At 46.6% G+C, this 18,896-nt stretch overlaps 1 protein-coding gene across 2 annotated transcripts in view; it reads left to right on the top strand.

Annotated features, from left to right (window-relative positions):
• Window positions 1-18,896, top strand: part of MDH1 (malate dehydrogenase 1) — an 82,032-nt gene that overhangs the window by 42,656 nt on the left and 20,480 nt on the right. For both annotated transcript variants that reach the window (XR_015296671.1, XM_086927621.1), the window contains exons 5-7: window positions 1,761-1,883; window positions 4,061-4,237; window positions 10,723-10,836. Coding sequence is in view for 1 of the 2 variants with exons in the window: in XM_086927621.1 (XP_086783747.1) it covers window positions 1,761-1,883; window positions 4,061-4,237; window positions 10,723-10,836 (414 nt within the window). In the remaining variant the exon portion in view is untranslated. The remainder of the gene's footprint in view (window positions 1-1,760; window positions 1,884-4,060; window positions 4,238-10,722; window positions 10,837-18,896) is intronic.

Raw genomic sequence — 18,896 nt, 5'->3', positions numbered from 1 at the left:
TTTAAACTCCCATACGTTTTACCTGGCTAAATCATACTCTACTTTCTCCGGCACTGTGGGCCAATATGGGGGTAACCATGAATGTGTTGTATTTCCAATCCTGGAAATAGTGAAAAGTTAACTGTTCTCCAAATGGAAGCTAATTAGTTTGTTCATAAAACTCCGGACAATGCAAATGTCCAGATCTGCTTTCAACTAACCCAATCGTCCTCATGGGAGCCATTGAAGAATGCTGGGTTTATGCTTGCCCTACGCATCCAACTGGACTCTTTACTCTCTCTCCATGACACAGCACTCTGAAGTGGAATGCTTTCTCGAACTTGTACTTGGGGCCTAAATCTCCTTGTTTTGGATATTACTCAAATGCACAACTACCGCCTAACACACGATTTATCCCGTACAAAAAGTTAGCAGTTCAAATAAGGAGAAGGGGAAGAGTAGTTGTTTACGTCCAGCAAAACCTTGTTTGTTATTACTACTGCCAAAGTAGGACACTTGAGTACTGCTAATTGTTTACGGTTGGTAACGTTTCTCTATAAAAGTTTTCGTCTTTGTGTTTAAAGTTTGAGATGCATCATGTTTTACAAAACTCCACATTAGTTTGACTAGTTTATTGTGAGAATGCTGTATGTCTCCTAAAGGGCAATTTGTTTGTTTTAGAAAGCAGTCTGGTGCCCGAGTTAGCCTTGAAACTGGTATAAATGATTATAAAATACATTTTTTTCTCATGCTTTTTAACTAAACAAAGCGCATACTAAACTACATGTGGTGTCTTCCTGCAGAAGCAAGTGGTTGTAGTAAGAATAATATCCAATATCATCTTTACTGGGTTTTTTTATTACGAAGAGGACAGTTGTGCAGTCGATAGACGTACCTACTGTAATTTGTCATGTTTCTCTGGGCCATAAGCTCACTTTTGGCAGATTTCAGTTTAACCTACCCTTGGCGATCAGTGTCTGCTATAGAACATGGAAAGAGGAGGTTGTTGGTTCAGCAAAGCTCCGATAGATCTGTAGATGTTTACCCTTGGTACGGGAGACTAAATGGTCCGAGTCCATCTACACATTGATGCAGGTCAGCCAAGGGTACGATCTCCAACCTTCTGATTGAAGAAGACTGTGACCACAATAATAGTTTGCCAAAAAGTTACTTCAATATATATTTTTTTTAAATGTGGACATCACAGACCACACATTCCAGTAGGAGCCACCTACAGATGTCTATCTTCCCTCCCCCACTAACCACATACAAATGAGTGATTCACAAGTCTCTTGCAAATAAAATCCTTAAACCATATCTATATTCAGAAGAGCAAATAGCTGATGTCAATCCAAATCTTGTTCTACTGGAGAGAGAAAACAGTTGACATTATCTAGAGACCCATTTAAAAACTGCTTTTGGAAATATTAAATATTTACTGCTTTCTTTTCCTGACCGAACCACTACGTATTCTGTGTGTGAAGACCTTGTAACAGTATCTTTTTATGCAGATAAAGCTAGCCCCAAGGTGCTTTATGAACAAGCGCTCCTTGGATACTACTGGGGTTCGGAGCTGAAACACTCGAATCGTTTTACTTTGGCTGATACATTTCGTGTTTTTTTGTTGTGTTTTTACAATCGTTTTTATAAACCAATGGAAAGTAAAGCACTCTTTGTGCATCCTCTCCTCTTTCGGATGTTTGCTGTGCAAATTAATTGTAAGCATGTCTTTCTGGTGCCATGAACTTTGCTTGCTGATGGTCATTCTGTTTTTGTTAAAGGTTTTGGTGGTTGGGAATCCAGCCAATACCAACTGCTTGACAGCCGCAAAGTCTGCTCCGTCCATCCCAAAAGAGAACTTCAGCTGCTTGACTCGCCTGGATCACAACCGAGCTAAAGCCCAGGTGAGCATCAGTCTGATCTGCACCCCCTGCTAATGACGAACGAGCACCATCGCCCAGGATTGTGTTCCTTGCTTGTGCAGGTTGCTGCTGCCTCCTTTCCTCCATTCAGTTTTCATTTTAGTCTCCACATAGTTTCTGTGTAGAACAATTCAAACATGCTTTATTTTTTCAGTGGCGCTAAAATGGAGTTAATACTTGTTTGTGTGGTAGCAGGTCCCCGTCTTCACCATGTTAATCCTTGTCCCCCATTTTAAATAACTTTCACTTATCAAATGATTCGCTTCAAAACGTGTGTGTTTGTCTTTCGTCCTGGAATCTCGTTAGGCCACAATATCTAGCAAAAATATCTCAATGACCACTTTGTTGGGACTTATACTTTGTAAAAGGTACTTGAATAAAAAATAAAGTTGAACGAGGAGTGAAGAGAAACTGTAGTTTGGTACAGTGATGCAGGAATGTTTGAAGTAATTGGGTTGAAGTGATAAATCTTGAAGACTGGGAGAATTAGATGAGAGTGAAACATAAGTAAGGGATGGCAGAGGTGAATGAATACTGGAGAAAGGTAGAATAGAGGGTGGAGGTCAGAAGTGCATGTAGCTAACCTGGAATGATTGACGGTGTAAAAGGCACGTTTAGAGACCCAGCAGGAGTGCAAGGGTGAAAGGTTTTTAGCTTTGTGGTCTAGTCTGCCCAGCATGCATCGGAGTAGGCAGCTACGCCTTTACATTACTGGGGAATAGCGGTGATATGGCCAAAATACTACAAAGCGCAGCGGTGAACCCTCATTTTTTTAACCAGTTTAATTCATTATGCTGGTATAATTGCTTGAAAATTGAGCCCTGTTGAGATTGGTGTGCAATCTTGAGGAGACTGGTTTAATTTCTGGCAAGGTGAACTCAGCCTTGCACCATTTTTGAGATCAGTAAAATCAGTAAATTTTAATTGGATAATAATTGTATAATTAAACTGAATTAAGATCGAAGGATAAAAGTACTATACAACTAAGATCATGGTTATTTGTTTAAACCAATCATTGGAAAGCCACAAAGCATGGTGCACATGATTTAAAGATAGATGGAGTAGTTATTTGAGTATTGTAGTAGCATCGTTATTCTGTTAATCGCCTTCTGCTTATACAGATTCTAGCATTATCCTTTTCTGTGTGGGCTCCTATTTACACATACTTGAACCAAACAATGGGGATTATATATGAATACTTTTCTCTGGTCCGCAGTAGCTAATTATCTGACATCTTTCTATTTTCATTGGCCTTTATGTAAAGTTTGTGTGCTGCCAGTAAGCAGTTGTTTTGACTTCATTGGAGCCCCTTAGCATTGCACTGTATTTTAACTCTCGCAATACAAAAAAGTTACCACCCCCTCAAACTTTGGGTGTCCTCTCCTTTGCCTTTTCAATTGGCCACGTTTGTCCATTGAACCCTGAAGCGTTATCCTTTATCTTTGCTTTAACTATTTCAGCTTCCAACGTGTTCCTTCCTGCTAGATTCAATTCAAAACCGTTTATTCTAGTGCTGTGGAAGTGTATTCGGATTGCTTTTTTGAGGTTCTGGATGTTAGAAACATTAAAATCAAGAAAAGTAATCCATAAATTGGGCTTGAGTGTTTGCAGATGTTCATTGAGGATATATGATGGTGTCCATTGCTTTGCACACATGGTGCTTCTCCTCAGCTAGCTTACAGTCTGTTTATGGATGAGTGAAAGGGGCATCTGTCTAATCTGCAAATTATTAGTGGTGACTTTCTTTAATAAACATGCTCTATAAAAGTTAGTTCACTAGTAGTTCATTATGCCGTCGCAGAATCTCCATTGGTGGTGTCCTACCGGTTATGCAATATAGTTCTAACTTTTCAAACCTTTATTTGAACTTCCATCTTCAAGTCTTTGCCTTGGTTTTAAGCAGCAGAATATGAAGAGCCTCATAATGGACAATTTCAGCATTTATTTATTTCTTTTTAAATTATGGGATCAACCACGCAGTAATTTCCATTTCTATTGAGACAACGAAAGCAACGGCTCTCTCTATTTTCATTGGCTGAATTTTCGATTCTTACTTGTACATCTATCAAATCGCATTGGTGCTGGGTAGGCCCCGTGAAGGTTTTCATTGCTCCGTTTTATTTGATGTACTCTGTGCTGTTTTTCCTTTTTCGTATCAGATTTCCCTGAAGCTCAAGGTGCAGTGTGATGATGTGAAGAATGTCATCATCTGGGGCAATCACTCCTCCACACAGTATCCAGATGCAACCCATGCCAAGGTCAAGGTACAAGGGAAGGAAGTGGGAGTCTATGAAGCCATCAAAGATGACGCCTATCTCAAGGGAGATTTCATCTCGGTGAGCGAGAGTGGCCTACTTGGTCATGTATACAGTTCACTACATTTGAAAAAAAGTTGTAATTTCAAACCGCTAAGTTCTATTTAGTGTTGTGATCTTTATTAGATCTGCTGTTGCAAATGTCCTAGCTCATTACTTTTATTGTAGCCATTCGTATGGTATTCCCACTCTTGGTGCCTCTACCATGCAGCCCAAACCACAAATACGTCCTAACGCATTCCTTTACCACACAGTTTCGCTGTATAGGCATGATTGGTAAAGGGGTATGTGCGGCTAAGGTCGACACTGACACCCCACTCCTGGTACCCACACCCCCTGCTGTCTCTAAAACTGCCCTAAGGCCTAAAGCATTGCCCCTTTACTTGCACTACCCTGGGTCCCCCACCCCCCCCCCCCCCCCCCCCCCCCCCTCCCTCCTGCACTGGCATTCAACTACACCAACCCCCTTCCGCTGTCCGGAGATCCACCCTATCCCTGGCCTAATCTGATTAATTTCCCTCTGAGGCGGAAAGCCGGAGGTTAGCACGCTGCACCTAAAATTGTATTTTTAAACTTGTCACGATTGTTTTCACTTACTGCTGATTTTTTACAAAAATACAACTGCAATTGACCACGAAGCTCACCTGAGCAAAAGCGCCGTCCTCACGCGCTCAGCCTGCCCGCCCAGACCCTCCAAACACAGCGAGTCCCCACTGTCAGAGGGGGAAAAACGCCCACACCGCCAGCGCGGTCAAAGGCGAAGCCACGCCCACTGCGAGGCCACGCCCACCGGACTACTTAAACGCTCGAAACAGCGCAACATTCATTCCTGATTAATTTCCCTCTGAGGCGGAAAGCCGGAGGTTAGCACGCTGCACCTAAAATTGTATTTTTAAACTTGTCACGATTGTTTTCACTTACTGCTGATTTTTAACAAAAATACAACTGCAATTGACCACGAAGCTCACCTGAGCAAAAGCGCCGTCCTCACGCGCTCAGCCTGCCCGCCCAGACCCTCCAAACACAGCGAGTCCCCGCTGTCAGAGGGGGAAAAACGCCCACACCGCCAGCGCGGTCAAGGCGAAGCCACGCCCACTGCGAGGCCACGCCCACCGGACTACTTAAACGCTCGAAACAGCGCAACATTCATTCCTGATTAATTTCCCTCTGAGGCGGAAAGCCGGAGGTTAGCACGCTGCACCTAAAATTGTATTTTTAACTTGTCACGATTGTTTTCACTTACTGCTGATTTTTAACAAAAATACAACTGCAATTGACCACGAAGCTCACCTGAGCAAAAGCGCCGTCCTCACGCGCTCAGCCTGCCCGCCCAGACCCTCCAAACACAGCGAGTCCCCGCTGTCAGAGGGGGAAAAACGCCCACACCGCCAGCGCGGTCAAGGCGAAGCCACGCCCACTGCGAGGCCACGCCCACCGGACTACTTAAACGCTCGAAACAGCGCAACATTCATTCCTGATTAATTTCCCTCTGAGGCGGAAAGCCGGAGGTTAGCACGCTGCACCTAAAATTGTATTTTTAAACTTGTCACGATTGTTTTCACTTACTGCTGATTTTTAACAAAAATACAACTGCAATTGACCACGAAGCTCACCTGAGCAAAAGCGCCGTCCTCACGCGCTCAGCCTGCCCGCCCAGACCCTCCAAACACAGCGAGTCCCCGCTGTCAGAGGGGGAAAAACGCCCACACCGCCAGCGCGGTCAAGGCGAAGCCACGCCCACTGCGAGGCCACGCCCACCGGACTACTTAAACGCTCGAAACAGCGCAACATTCATTCCTGATTAATTTCCCTCTGAGGCGGAAAGCCGGAGGTTAGCACGCTGCACCTAAAATTGTATTTTTAACTTGTCACGATTGTTTTCACTTACTGCTGATTTTTAACAAAAATACAACTGCAATTGACCACGAAGCTCACCTGAGCAAAAGCGCCGTCCTCACGCGCTCAGCCTGCCCGCCCAGACCCTCCAAACACAGCGAGTCCCCGCTGTCAGAGGGGGAAAAACGCCCACACCGCCAGCGCGGTCAAGGCGAAGCCACGCCCACTGCGAGGCCACGCCCACCGGACTACTTAAACGCTCGAAACAGCGCAACATTCATTCCTGATTAATTTCCCTCTGAGGCGGAAAGCCGGAGGTTAGCACGCTGCACCTAAAATTGTATTTTTAAACTTGTCACGATTGTTTTCACTTACTGCTGATTTTTAACAAAAATACAACTGCAATTGACCACGAAGCTCACCTGAGCAAAAGCGCCTTCCTCACGCGCTCAGCCTGCCCGCCCAGACCCTCCAAACACAGCGAGTCCCCGCTGTCAGAGGGGGAAAAACGCCCACACCGCCAGCGCGGTCAAAGGCGAAGCCACGCCCACTGCGAGGCCACGCCCATAACACCTACTACAAATGTGTCGGCCATTCCAGCGCAGCGGACGAGTGCAGCGGGAGCGCCGTTTGCGCGCCGAAGGCGCGCCTAAGGCAAGCCCGTCTGCGCACGACCGGGCCTAGGGCCAGACCCCCTGGCTCCCAGAGCCTCCACCAAAACCACATATTCCCGTCGTGACCTCTTAAGCCTCAGACCTTCTATCGCCCCCTCATGCAGATATATCCATGATATGAATGGACCCTTTGTCAGCTGCACGAACTGCCAGCCAGTCCAGCTTAAACTCCTCACACGAGTGCCGAAGCCCGCAACCCTCAAACTTGCCTCGCTGAACTGTCGCTCCCTCCCCAAACATGCGACACTTATCCACCACTTAATAGAAGACTACGAGATTGACATACTCTTCCTAACGGAAACGTGGCTTACTCCACACTCTGACTCGGACATAGTGTTAGCCACTCCACCGGGATTCCTCATCCAGTCTCTCCCTCGACCACTAGGCAGAGGTGGAGGCATTGCTATCATCTACCGAGATGCTTTCACCTGTAACTCCAGCGACGCACAAATCCCAGACTCTGAAGGCCTCCAATTCTCAATCAAACTAGACCCTACGAATTCCCTCTCAGGGATTCTAATCTACCGCCACCCCGGCCCCTTCCCCAATGCCCTCCTAGACACTGTAGCAACACAGGCTCACTCCGTCACGAATTTTATCTTAGTGGGAGATTTGAACATCCACTTCGAAGACACTTCAGATTCTGGAGTAGCCGACCTGATCACGGAACTAGCGGCCTCGGACCTTCGTCTCCTTAACTCAGGAGCCACTCACATCAAAGGCCATCTGCTGGACCCAGTGTTCACCAGCACCCCCGCGATGCAAGTAATAGACTCCATCCCCCTTCCTTGGACGGACCACTTCTTGGTCCTATTCCAACTTCCAGGATCCCTTAGGAAACCTCAGAAACTGGCCACCTTCACTAGAGGCAGGACCTGGTCCAAACTTCCCATTGAAGAATGGGCCAATACCCTGATATCTACTACCCCGACTCATGAAGATATCCTGGACAACGCTGACAGTAACTTTAGAAACTGGATCACGACTTCCCTCGACTCTGTGCTCCCACTCAGAATGCGCGAAGACAAAACCAACAACACGGGTTCTGCACCGTGGTACACCCCAGAACTTCGTCAGCTCCGCAAAAATTGTAAAAAAGCCGAACGGCTTTGGAGAAAAGACTGGCATAATGCCAGCAAAGAGGCCTACCACTCCGCAGTCAAAACCTATAAAACTGCAATTAAGCTCTCCAAAGCCTCCCACTATGACACCCGGATAAAGGAAGCCTCAAATTCCTCTAGGGAATCCTACCTCATCGTGAAGGAGCTATTAAAAATCCCCACCTCTCCCTTGCCCACCACCCCCCAGGTAGACAGAAGCAACGACCTAGCCGCATACTTCAACAATAAAATCGCCCGTATCCTCACATCCCTCCCTCCCCCTAGCCTCCCCACCCGCAGAAACATTACTCAGCCCCCCGATCAGGCGGGAATACGTCCCCAACTCGAGACATTCGGGCCAGTAACGCATAACGAAGTGGAAGCTACCCTGAATAAAATAAAAAGCGGATCTCCTTTAGACCCTGCACCCTTGAGATTTCTCAAAACCGTGGCCCCCGCTATCACCCCTACACTCACGGAGCTTATCAACTGCTCACTTGCTCAAGGTACAGTTCCCGACAGCTGGAAAAGTGCAGTGGTGAAGGCACTCCTTTAAAAAACCCCAGCTCGATCCAAATGATATGGCAAACTACCGACCCATATCCCTCCTCCCGGGGATTAGCAAGATTACCGAGAAACTGGTGAATAGTCATCTCTCCCGATTTCTCGAGACAAATAACATCCTACGGCAATCCCAAACCGGGTTCCGTCCGGGACACGGTACAGACACCGCCCTGCTTGCCGTCATCGAGGAAGCAAGGCGCATTCTAGACTCAGGAGGATCAGTGGCAGTGATCCTCCTGGATCTGAGTGCTGCCTTCGACACGGTTAACCACGGTGTCCTTCTTCACCGATTGGCAACAGCAGGGCTCACCGGGATGGCACTCAGCTGGGTAGAGTCCTTTCTTACTGGACGCACGTTCCAGATCTGGGACGGTGAACACCACTCGTCCACACTTCCACTTACCAGCGGGGTTCCTCAGGGCTCCTCCCTGAGTCCCACACTTTTTAATGTGTATATGGCCCCTTTGGAAGATGTAGTATCACCATTCGGGATAAAAATCGTGAGCTACGCTGACGACACACAATTGGTCGTCTCCCTATCCCAACTAGACGACCACCCAGACAAATTACCAAACTGTCTCACCGAAATTCACGGGTGGATGTGCGATTCGTCATTGAAACTCAACGGTTCCAAAACCGAAGTGATGCTCATGGGCAAACAATGGGCGACCATCCCCCCGGCGATCTGGCCAGACGTGTTCGGGGAAATCCCCACCCCGAAACACGAAATCAAGACCCTCGGTGTCTGGCTAGAACCCGACCTCTCAATGAAGACCCAAACGGCCGGGACCTGTCTAGGGCTTCTGCGGACTATCCGCAATATCTTCCCCCTCCTACCGCCCGTGTCTAGGAAACTACTAGTTCAGGGCCTCATAATGTCGCGGTTAGACTACAGCAATATGGTCTACCTAGGTGCGCCGGAAGCCACCTTAGCGAGACTGCAAAGAGCCCAGAATGCAGCAGCTCGCCTAATCATGAGCGTACCTCCCAGAGTATCCGCCAAACCCGCTATTAAGGCTCTGCACTGGCTCCCAGTCCGCCAAAGGGTGGAATTTAAAGTCATGTGCACGGCCCATAAACTAATCAATGGATCGGGACCTGCGATTCTCAGCGGCTTGGTCACCCCCTACATAGCACCGAGAGCTCTACGGTCTGAGAACGATCACCTGGCCAACATCCCCAAATTCAAGAGGACTCGTACCGGAGGTCGACGTTTCTCTGTAAAAGCATCCACTGGTTGGAACTCCCTCCCACGCTCCCTCAGACTGGAACCCAACTACCTGACGTTCAGAAAAAAACTTAAAACCCTCCTTTTTCCTAAATAAACCCTTCGCCCTTACCCCCCCTCAGCAGGTTTTAATCTTCACAGCGCGGGGATGCCCTCGGGTCACCAGGCGCTTTATAAGTTGCTAAATAAATAAAATAAACCAAAATAAATCTAGCCAGACCACCCATTCCCCTGCCCTAAGGCTGAAAACCCTGTTCCTTTACATTATTGCCCTGACCTACTCTGCGCTGTCCCTAAAACTACCCCCTCCCCACTTAGCTCACTGCGTCTCTTCCTGGCATCTTCCTGCTTCCGCCTTCACCACAGTAGTCCGCAGGTAGACCACGCTCTGCCCTTAATCATTCGTATGCGTGGTTAAGGCAAGCATGATTGTACTTGCGTAGTCTGAACACGCATGGTTGAGATCGCGGTATTCAGACTGTACCCCTTAAGTGGCTTAAGCCAAGGGTGGGGGAAATATTTTCCTACCTAAGCAGGCAACCTCCTGCTTGCATAGTGTGACCTACTAAAGATTCACTTCATGTGGTTTACCCAGAAGTCTGTCACCGCTGTGTTCATATTATTGATAACCGCAATATACCCACTTTCCATCCTTTTCCTTATGCAATTGTAATCACTAATGCTGGAATCTCACTGTACTTTAGAAATGCTGTATCTGCTTTTGAAACTGCAGACAAAGCGTTACCCTTTTGGGTTAAACAGTAGGCCTTAGGCTCTCTTCGTTTAATATTAAAGTATAATTAAGTTGCACATATAGTCGAAAATGTCATTAGACTACACAGCAAGGCCACCAGACATCACCAGCGTTGTTTTAAAAAGGCACATCTAGGCAATAAGGCCTTTAACTGAAGGCAACATAACCAATAATTGTGAAAGTGGTATAGACGTGTTTTTTTTTTTTTTTTTTTTTTTTAGGTGGTATGCTGTCAGAATTTCTAACATACCAGACTGTATAATTTACTTGTTTTTCATTCCCTATCCATAGTATTCGCAGAATTTTAACTGACTAAACCAGCAACTGTATTTGTGTGTTCTCTTTGGCAGACAGTACAGCAGCGCGGGGCTGCTGTAATCAAAGCTAGGAAGTTATCCAGTGCCATGTCTGCTGCAAAAGCAATCTGTGATCATCTGCATGATATCTGGTTTGGCACCCGAGAGGTAAGCACTTTACTATATCTGGGAAACTATTGGGTCTATAATGTGTAACATTCCGTGAAGTCTGTCGGTTTTCCATGGAAACAGTAAAGGGTTCTCTAGTTTTTAAGCTTTAGGTCTTGTGATCTTGAATTGCTCTGTGTAAATCGAAAATTAAGTGAGTAAGTAAATAAACCGAGCTACCGCTGTCATAGAACATGTCCTTTCAAGTAAACTCTGCAAAGAACTTCACTGGTAAATTTCTAAACTCCTACAGTGGGCTGCATGCAGTATATTGAAGATTATCAGGGACATTTAGCTGGGTGCTTCCAAAAGTGGTCTCTGATACCTCTGCTTACAGAGCCACATAGCCTGGTGGAACTAGTGATCCTTCTGAAGTTGATTAAATCAGCTATTTGGAGGTGAACACTACAAGGGACCCTATTTAAATCCCACCCTGCACTCTCCTGCCGTGGCTGGTGTGCCCCTGAATAACCGGTCTAGCTGGGCTAATATTGGAGACAGACCAGTAGACATGGCCATCCCTTCAGCAGTGTTCACTGCTATGATGGTGTAGTCCATCAGGTGCAGCATTTGGGGCTACCTGAACCTCCCCAACCCATACCCCCCCCCCCCCGCCCCCACACATACTGGAAGACGACCTGCAGAATGTGAAATTAAATTCCCTGTGGTATACACGCACTCGTTTCCCCCCCCCCCCCCCCCCCTTCCTTATTTCAGGAAAGGTACATTTAGGCTTCTCTCTGTGTAAGTGACAGATTATCTTACCCCATTGGTCTTCCATCCGTGTACTTCTTTTCTATAGAATCTTTGCCAGGGATACTCTGGCCCACGGGGGAGGGACATAGGGTGATGGTGCTTCTAATGCCAGCTCTTGGCTGGGAGTGGTATAGAAATGGAGTAGGAAGTACATCCACCTAAATCAACACAGTGCGGTTTTGGGGGGGTTCCTCTCTTGTAACTAGTGCCCCAAGGTGTATGACAGACCTTTTGTGGAGGAAGACTACAGCTTTTTGTTGGCAAAATGTAAGACAAGCCCTCAGTTACTCCTCTTCATGACAGTAAATCTGTGATGGGTAAATGCTATACATTTATTTTCTTACTTTATTTATCCCTCTCCTCGCCTTAGAAAAATGTGCACATTCAATCATGGAAACGTTTTAGTATGCTCTTTTGAGCAATTGGTCAAAAGACCTCTACAAAGTATAAATGTAATGTCTCTTTTCTAGATTTCTTTTGTTCTCATATTGTGCTTTGTCTTTACAATACACAACCTGTCACAACCATGAGGCTATACAAATGGCAATATAGTGCTACATAATTCTCTCATAACCTGTAACACTACTATAGCCTATGTATTAGACAAAACTAGACTCTGTTTTGTTTAAGAAAGTCATACGAAGTATAAACTGTGATTCAAACTGACATACATGTCAATTTTAGCAGCATTCCTCACCACCACCTCATTGTCTCTAAACATAGATGACCTTGGTCTGAGATTTGCCCGAGCAGTGGCTGGCTATGCCTATCCTGTGTTAACTTCACCAAGGCAAGGATTTTTACTGTGATGGCGCAGGGGACTCTGGTACTGGAAGTCGTTGTGTCCCCTCACCCATAACATCTCCTGTAACAGTCTTTTGTTGTTGAGAGAAGGGAAGCAAAAACTCTGCCAAGGCGAGAGACGGTGGCGTGAAGCTAATGACCCAGCTGAGCTGGAAACCTATAAAACATTACTTACCTCGTACAAAAAAATCTATTATGACTATAAAAGCAGAGTACTACGAGACCAGAATTACTGTCGCTGCAAATCAACAGAGACTTTCAGAATATTGAAAGAACTTAGTCAAAAGTCTGAGCGGAATTCGGCAGCGGAGTTTATTGACTGCAATGCTTTCCAATCCTTCTTTCTTCAGAAGGTCAGTGATCTCCTCTCCGAGATTGATAACACCCCTATCAATCAAAGCTCCCTGTTCCAGTTCCTAGCACCCCCCCCTCCCCCTGCAAGCTGCTCACCACTTTTCCCAAACTAGAGTCTGCTTCCCAAAAATTTCTGATGAACCGGACCAAATCGGGTTCTCCTGCAGATCCCTGCTGCCCCATTTCCCCCATCCCCCCTTAGGATTTTTCGAATGGCCCTCCCCAGATTGGACAAACAGACCCTCACCCTATCAAACAATTCTTTGGAGACTGACCACCTACCATTCAACCTGAAGGAGGCTTGAGTCATCCCCCTGCTAAAAAAAAAAAACAGGGGCCGATGCTGCTAACCCCAAAAACTATAGGCCCATCTCCCAGCTACCCTTTGTGGCGAAAGTTGTGGAACAACATGTCCTTAAAACACTTTCATCCTTCGTTTGGGAACTCCAGCTACTCCAGGGGCGATAGGCAGGCTTCAGAGCCCGTCACAGTACTGAGCTGGTGATGCGGTCAGTACTTGATGAGCTTAGAATTATGGCTGACAATAAAAAAAGAAGAGCGTCATGATTTTATTAGATCTATCAGCGACGTTCGACTATCAGCCATGCACAATTACTGGCCAGACTTGCTGCTTTGGGTATCCGCAGATAGGCATACCGATGGCTCCAATCTTTCTTATCAGGTCGGTCCCAGAGGATTCAGTTGGGCGAGCTGGTATCGGAAAAATGCATGCATGCTTACTTGCGGCGTTCCTCAAGGCTCTGCCCCTACTTCTTTTTAATATATATCTACAGCCGCTGGTGGCGGCCCTAGCTAGCTTGGACTGCAGAGTTTTCAACTATGCGGATGATACCAAACTCATCCTCTGTATTGACAACTCCTCCCAGGCACATGATCTGGCACAAAACATTCTAAGACTTAGTGAATTGAATGACAGCAAATTCACTGAAAATCAACCCAGATAGGACAGAAGTCCTTGTTATCCCCACCAAAAGCAACCCTTGGAGTGACCTTTTTATGCCCCTAGAGCTAGGTGCCACCCCCTTACCAGTGCCGGTCGTGAAAAGCCTGGGCATACAAGTCGATTCCAAGCTTTCATGGCCCACCAGGTCACCTCGGTGGTCGGTACATGCACATGCCTTATGCGGCAGTTGCGGATACTACATCACTACAGATGATTGTGTCGGCCACTATTGTTTCGAGGTTGGACTACGGTAATGTCCTATACATTGCCCTTCTCCAGAAACTTATTAACAGGCTACAGGTGGTACTGAACAGCGCTGTCAGGCTAGTTTTCAGGCTTCCAAGAAGGGCTCACGCCACCCCGCTGCTGCATAAATTGCATTGGCTCCCCATCCGGCAGAGCAAAATTTAAGGGCCTCTGTAGTGCCCATAAAGCAATCTATGGCCAAGCACCAACCTACATTGAAGAACGCCTCTGTAACTATGATCCTGCCCATACATTGCAGTCTTCCGAGGCCTGCCGCCTGTCTCTACCACAATATAACACTGCATCAAAAGGGGCTGAGCTTTCTCCGTCCTGGTCCCACAACTATGGAACCAGTTACCTGAACATCTCCGTAAGGAACCCGCACTCCTCCTGTTCAGGAAGCAGCTCAAAACGCTTCAGTCTGTAAGCACTATTCTCTTTGCGTTTCTCTTACTGCATGTACAAAGTACTTGGCTTACATTCAACGTGCCATGCGCACTTTCTCTTTTGAAGCTGATTGGACAATGGCGGCCACTTCTTTCCAATGCCATAGGTCTCGCATTTAAATGCGAGACCTATTGTATTGCAAATCATTTTATTTCTTTATTTACTTTTGCCGCACTTTCGCTTTATAACTGTAAACATCTTAAGCTAAAGCACAAGTGCCACAATTGCATTTAAATGCTTGTTTTTATAATAGTTCACAGACCTGGTTGCCTGGACACTTGCAAGCGATTGCCTCTTTCGAGCAAGGGCCAAGAGTGGTGTCTGGCTTTCTGTGTGCTCTTCCAAAGGCTTTTGTTCGCCTCTAAATTGCAGCCATACACAAGCCCTGTGTGGCCTTTGTTTTATGTGGCCATGGGGGCAGCGCCCGTCATTTACTGCTGAAGATAACACATGCACTGAGTGGCAACTGATTCTTCGTCCAAGGCCGGGGCTGTTCCGTGGCCAGCCTTACAGACCACACCATAGCCTGGTGTCCCTCACGAACAATGTGACTAATTCATCATTTTATTGAGTGTCCATAAACAGCTGATATACTTGAACAAAAATGCCAGTTAAACTATATGGAAGGTTACCTCTCTGACCTTTGCTCTGTTACTAAGAAGACCTCAAAGGGTCCTTCTGTAGGCCCACTCCCCTTAGCATCTTGTTCGTAAACAGTGGGCTAGCAGTGACAGCTTGGGTATGACTGGGTATTAACTGCGTCCATTCCCAGAGCTCTGCCCTCCCGACTCTGCTGCATCGTCTCCATATCTTCCCTAGCAACAGCCCCCCCCCCCCCACACACACTAAATTGACACGGACAAGTCAATGTCTTTCCAAAAGTTAAGATTGAAGCGGAAATCAGAGCTACCTAACAGCTATGCACAGGTGTTCTTACTCCAAGGTTGGACACCCACGCTGTAGGCTAGCTACACATGTTTCTGAAATACATTAACACCATCAATGCTGATGGTATTCCCCTCCTGTGCTGACCCTGATTTATTCCCATTGTTCATGACTAGCTCATCTCGTCATGAGTGTATGACTGGTGTACCTCATGACGAGCTGAGCTCGTCATGAGCATCGAAGGGGTTAAGTGGTTTGAAATGTAGCCTACTCTGACTATACTGCTATTTTGGAGTTTCTTTTCAAGCATATATGTTTGCTTTGTTCAATGAACAGTTTAATTCTTTGCATTATGTAAGCGGTGATGTACAACCATCGGGTGGTGAAAATTAACCTTCAGATTCTACTGGGGGGGGGGGGCGTGACTGGTTTCTCCCAAGTAGTGTATTGAATTTCCACAACCCCACGCAGTACCACCTCTGCCCAGCAGACACTAAGCTCAAACTATTCAAATGGAACCTCCTCAGTTTTAAAAAATAAAAGAAAAAATGTATAATGGCCCATTCATGGTGCTAAACGTGCCAATATATTGACATACTATGCCTTTTCCACAAATCGGGGCCCTATGAAGAAGCTGTAACAATAAGCAGCTAAATAGCAGTTTAGTAAAACATTTGGGATAGTATGTCTTGGATGTTATCTGTAGTGTAAGGTTGATCATTACTATTGCGTTGTATCAGTTTACAATGTAAGGTTAGGGGCGAGACCTTCAGACTGAAAGTGGGACCAGTTCTGAGGATCTCAGGCAAGCTTTACCAGATGGGTAATTTGCAAGTGCTTGAGTTAAACAGCCATACTTTCTTATGCACTTGTCGAAGCAGTTAGCTGCAACTGTTATAAGGCAACAGGCTGGGAAAGCTGGGTTTGCATCACAAGGGCCAGCTCTGGCCTTCCAGACTTACTGGAGTCACCATTCAAACATTTGCCAAAGTGTGAATTTCAAGTGTTTGGGTTTAGTCCAACTGATAGAGCAATAGATATTGGCTTTCTCGCCGCTTTGATGTAGTGTTTGCTTGCTAAATGGACCCTATAAAGGAAGACTGTGCAGGGCAGTTCATTCCCACCGTATACGGGGAGGAAGATGGAAAGGAAGTGCTTCCATGTAGACTGCCTTGCGCGAAACAATAGCAGGGGCCCCGGTGGCCAGAGTGTCCAGGGGCTCCTGAGCCCGCCAGCCAGGCCTCGTGTCTCTCTTGTCAAGCCCCACGGGGTCCTACCGGTTCCCTCTACAAGGTGACACAGTTCACTAGGGCCAAGAGAGCCCCCTACAGGCAGAGGGCCTGGGAGCCCTAGAAGCAGGTCGCAAACCCCAGTCTGTGGCATCAGGCCTTTGGCTGCCTGCATTGGTCAGCTTTGTGTTGGTGCTGGTTATAGAGGTATACACATAGCTCATTCTTGTTTAAGCTACTGAAGTAGGAAACTGCAAGCTGGAGACTACACAGGCTTTAGTTTTCAGGATTTTGGTTTTTCACCTCACCAAATTCGTCAGTGGGTGTGGTGGAGTAATTTCAGAGGATGGAGAAGAGTGAGACGACAGCTGAGTGTGCATTTTAAGCTTCACTCCTGCCGTGCTAGGAGCTATCCACCAAAGGCCCCTGGATAAGAGACACTGTAGCACCTAACACATGGGGTGGGATGCAGGTTTCAGACCCCTTTGTCCAGAACTGGCACTTCTCCAGCTCTGGTCAATAGGTCTGGCTGGCACAGGTTTATTTCTGCCTGCACCTGTCACTAGACAGATTCACTGCCTGGGTTATTTCTCAAACCTACTGATGGCTGGCATTTTTAGGTCTAGCCTAAAGACGGCGCGTATTTGCTGCTTGCTCTGCGAGGCATGCTGCACTGGAAGCACCGCCCACTCTCCGCCCATATTTGTCGTTTGCGTGTCATTGTCTTGCTTAAATGCCCTGCTTATGATTCGTAAATTGGCTTGTTAGTCCCTCCTTGGTACCACCTTGTCTGCACTTGTTACCTCTCATAACAACTACCTTTTACTTAGCTTGTTACACGGTCTGCGTTCCAAGTTGGTGAGCACTATTTTGTTTATTGACTAACTGGGACAATGACGGCTGCTTTTTGTATTTGCAGCGCGCCCACACAGGACAATAGCAGCCACTTTGTTTTATGGAGCACTATGCCGCTCGAACTTTAAAAGTGTCTGCCCCCTACCCCCACAGCACTCGGAGTACAATGGCAATATTTTTATATTTTTTTAAAATTACTTTTAAGAAGAACGCACCATCCGCTTCTGGAACACTGCACTCTCTTTCAACGTGTGTTTTATGTATTTCTTTTTATAAACTTGCATGCTGAATGGGGTGCCCGCTTTAGGGCCACTGGCCACTGCGCTCAGTTTACATTAAAAAAAATCTTAAATGTTGAACTCTGCGCCTGCTTCAGGGACATCGTACTCTCAATACAATAGGTCTTGCTTTTGACCTATTGGCATTGTAAACGACAATGCCTATTAATATCATAAAAGGCATTGCTATTTACAATGCTAATAGCTCAATCTCTATTGCATTATAAATGCTTGTTAATATAAGCAGCTATCGACTTCCGAGTTGAGGGTTATTACTTTGTAAGCCAAATATAAGGGGGGGGGCGCATTCTTTTCCAAGTGTCTTTCCAGAGCTGCAAGCTGTCACAGGGACTGGTACAAGTCTGTGGAGAAGAGCAAAGTAAAAATGTTACTGTTCATACTGTGTCTTCTGTTCTATGTTGACTCTGGCCACCGAGGGGAAGGAAGGTGCATAGTATTTCACCCCTCCCTTTGCCACCCCTCCCACCACCCCCAATGAAGGACCAGATTTAACATTGGTTAATGATTTCTGACTTCTCCACATGTGCTGCTTATTACACTGCTGCATTTTAAACTGCAATTGTCTCAGTGTCTGTAGCAGAGAAGCCACTGTTTTTCTCTGCCCCCCCTGCCTGCCTGCGTAACTCAACGCGCAATGTCAGAAGAGCCCGCCCACTCGGTGGTCTGAGTCGTGGTACATGGAACGCGAGCAGCTGGCCACAATGCATCCGTGCCTCTACTTTCTGGACCTGGTGGATGTTAGAGCTCGGTGCGGAGCCGGGCTGAGCCAGGAGCAGGTGAATCGCAGCACCGCGACATTGGAGGAGAAATAGACCACGGAAGCCGCCAGACAAGGCTCCAGTAAAAACGGGAGAAGGGAGCTATTATAGCCCCGAAAGTACAGGGACGGAGGGCACCTAAAGCATTAATAAAGCTTGGTGCCCCCCCCCCCCCCCCCTGTAGAAGAAAGGTAGATTTGCAGGATAACTTCAAGCTAAAAAGTACTGAGCTCCATGCAAACTGATGGGCAAGGCGGGATAAAGGCATAACAGAGGTAAGTGTATGTGTGATTGCAGTACCTAAAAGCCCCCTCAAAGCAAACAGTAGTTGTTAAACTTAACTTAGGGGTTCGTTGAAGAGGGGAAAGTTAAAATTGGAGTACATAAGTTCGTAAAATAAGAATATACTTGCTATATTGACGGGTCGAGGGCTATGGTGCCAAAAAGGAAGCAAAAAACATAC

Source organism: Lissotriton vulgaris, chromosome 6 (assembly GCF_964263255.1).
Source record: "Lissotriton vulgaris chromosome 6, aLisVul1.2, whole genome shotgun sequence".
In the NCBI taxonomy this organism is placed as follows: Eukaryota; Metazoa; Chordata; class Amphibia; order Caudata; family Salamandridae; genus Lissotriton; species Lissotriton vulgaris.
This window is presented reverse-complemented; position numbering and strand designations above follow the sequence as displayed.